Below are 3045 nucleotides of genomic sequence, written 5' to 3' on the forward strand. Positions count from 1 at the left end.
TAGGTGACTGAGCAGAAAAACTGTGGGTTTTTCTTTGAACCCACAGCAGAGACAGGAAACCCCACCTGTGTGCGTTAGGTGCCCCAAAAGGTTACAATGCTAGCAGAATTAAGCATCTCAGGTGCAGGCCAGAAGGAAACAGCAATCACTTGCCCCAAACAGAAAATGAAGCATCACTGACAGCTCACATCTGCACCAGGCTTCACAGTGTCCTCAGATTTCTTTTCCCTACATACTTCAGCTATTTAAGTGGATGTATGTTTTCTTACCTTTAAGACAAATAATAGTAATGCCTACCGCGTATTGGACATTCACGTGTCAGAGACTGTCCTGGATGGCTCATATATGTTCTTTTTAATCCTTACAACACAACCAGGTGCTGCAGTTCCAGTCTTATGAATTAACAGATCAACAGAGTAACTTGCCTATAGGTAGGGCCAAGATGCAAAGCCAAGTCTAGCTGAGCCTCCCTTCATCCGTCCTCTTAAACATGAAGGCTCCAGGCAACAAGTTGTCTATAGAGCCACAATGAGTTCAAGGCAGGTTCTGTCTAAGACCAGCTCACCATGGCCTGTGGGAACCACCTACCTTCTGGATAACCTTTCGCAGAACAAAATACTTCTCGGTAAGGTCCCCAGCCTCGCTCAGGGGGGCATCATAGTCGTAGCTGGTGGGCTGTGCTGCATAGGGTGTGTTGGCCCCTAGAAGACAAAAACACGCGCTAGTTACTACTGACGGCCCTGTCCTGGGACAGGTTCTTTGGGATCCATGGGCTCAGCATTGTGGAGAGAGAAAAATAAAGGACACAGTAAAACTAATTTTTGAGAGGCATAGCTGTGGCCCTCAGGATGCAAGGTTTAGAGGAACAAGTCTCTTCCTACAGGTAGCATTTGCCAAGCACCTCAGAGTTTTCAAAGCACTTTTCCCACCCACTGTCCCTGTGGATGCTCAGACATCACCCCACTGGACAAGCAGGGAATCTGAAGCTCCCCACAGAAATCTGCTAACATCTCACAACCTGTAATGGCATGGCTTATGGCATGACCCACAACTCTGACTTAACTCCGCGATCCCTGGTCTTTCTCGTGTCCTGAAACTGTGCAGCGGAGATAAGCTCAGTGGTGAAGACACAGGTGACTGGGCCACCACTCAGCAGAAAACTGAGGGGTAATAGGAACAAACAAAGCAGGAGAAGACTGCGTACTGAGATTCAAACATGGCCCTGAGGCCCCTCTAATACCTACAGAGTGCAGAGGGGCTGCGGTGTGCCTCTTGGGACCCCCTTCAGGACAAAGGCACACATCCAGTAGCCCCCTGTGAGGGTTGTTGGCTGCTGACATCTCTCAGATGTGGACCTCTGCTGAGCTGCCTCACCCAAAGTTACAACCCTCCAGGGATAGCCTGCATCCAACAACTGAGCGACGTGCCTCAAAGGGCCATCCCAGCTGCAGAGCTCCCTCCAGGGTAGGCTGTAGCCACTCGTGAAACTGCATCACAGCCCAACTTCTCCCTCCGCCTCCCACACACTTAAAGGTGCTGCTCTGGAGAGCACACCCAATAAACATCCTGCCTGGTAATCTCGGAGTCTGTTTCCCTGGGAACTTTACCTACAACAAAGACCAATGAATAGCGCCAGTACTGAAAAATCAGAAGGATTAGAAAAGCAAACACCCCTGCAATTATTGTCCAAGGGGCAGAGTTTGGACCAGAGGCTCCCAACCTTGTTGCAGAGGATGCTCACAGGCATGAGGTGAGGTTGTCTGCAATACTGGGCCATACTTTGAAAACTTAACCCTGCATAAGAGTCATATAGAAAACTTATTAAAACAAACTCCTAAGCCCCAGCCTGGAGATTCTGATTCAGCAGGTCTGGGGTGGGGCCTGAAGACTCTGCACTTCTAACAGGGCCCCAGGTGGTGCTGATGCTGCCATCTGGGGACCAGCAAGGTTTGTGCCTTTCTCTTCTACTTCAGAGAGCATTGTGCAATGCAAGTGCGTGAGAATGAAATTATTTTAGAATAATCTTTTGTCCAACCTAATTTGTAAGTCAATGAGGCACAAAATATGACGGTTCACCTACGACTAGTAATAAAGTCCTTAGACACAGCTCACAAATGATGGAGCCACCTTGGGTGACCCTGTTGGTGGTGGAGTTGACACATGAGAGAGGCTGAGGATCAGGTCAGCCCTCAAAGACTTATTCATTAGTTCTCCGCACAGAATTTACATTTCAAAAGACTTGGACTGCTCAAACAACTGAATTGATGTGGTCATATTACTTTCCCCCGTTTCTTATTAATCAGAGACACCTGACAGTCAACAGGTCCACCTGCCTTAGGGGATGCATAGGTTAAAACACATCCTTTCCTCTGAGACACAAAGAAAAATAAAACCACATCCCTTGCTGCAAGGCACACACCTTCTTTGTGGTCCTTCTGCTACCTCTAATGTGGTAGTGACTGTGCTGCCCTGTGTTTCTCGCTCCCCACTAAACTGAGTGCACCTCAGGAGCAGAGGCTGTGCCTCACTCGCCCTTGAGTCCCCAGCCAGAGCCAGGCATGGAGAAGGAGCTCAACAAGCAGTGGCCAAGTTGAGATGTACGAGTGTGACTTCCAGAAACAAACTCTACAGGCTGAGGAAGCCCGGGCTGGGAAGCCGGCCAGTGGGTTAAAGGGTGGACTGGGAGACAAGGTCTCTGTTCTAGTTCTGCCAGTGGACTCTTGCTCTGCATGTTCTCAGACCACCACAGGGCAGCACCACAGAGAAACGGTGCACACGCAAGCCTGCTCCGGCCACCTGAGAAGGTGTGAGGTAGAAAGGCCAAAGCAACGGTGAGACTTCTCATTTCTCAACTCTCCACGTTGTGAGAGAAGCACAGGAGAGCCTGGCTCCTGCGGGCAGCCACACAGGCATGACGTAAGGAGGCACCCCCTGCCCAAGCACGTGCACCTTCCCTCGGGTAGGATGGGCAGCGAGCTCCCCCCAGGAGCTTTCCTCTCGCTGCTCTCCTCTGGGAAGCCGGCCTGAGGAACAGCTGCTAAGAAG

At 50.3% G+C, this 3045-nt stretch overlaps 1 protein-coding gene across 1 annotated transcript in view; it reads right to left on the minus strand.

Moving 5' to 3' along the window:
- Window positions 1–3045, minus strand: part of GLB1 (galactosidase, beta 1) — a 130668-nt gene that overhangs the window by 68333 nt on the left and 59290 nt on the right. The window contains exon 10 of the mRNA XM_012646865.1: window positions 589–701. Coding sequence (XP_012502319.1) covers window positions 589–701 — 113 coding nt within the window. The remainder of the gene's footprint in view (window positions 1–588; window positions 702–3045) is intronic.

This window comes from Propithecus coquereli, unplaced genomic scaffold (genome assembly GCF_000956105.1).
Source record: "Propithecus coquereli isolate 6110/MARCELLA unplaced genomic scaffold, Pcoq_1.0 Scaffold251, whole genome shotgun sequence".
Classification (NCBI taxonomy): Eukaryota; Metazoa; Chordata; class Mammalia; order Primates; family Indriidae; genus Propithecus; species Propithecus coquereli.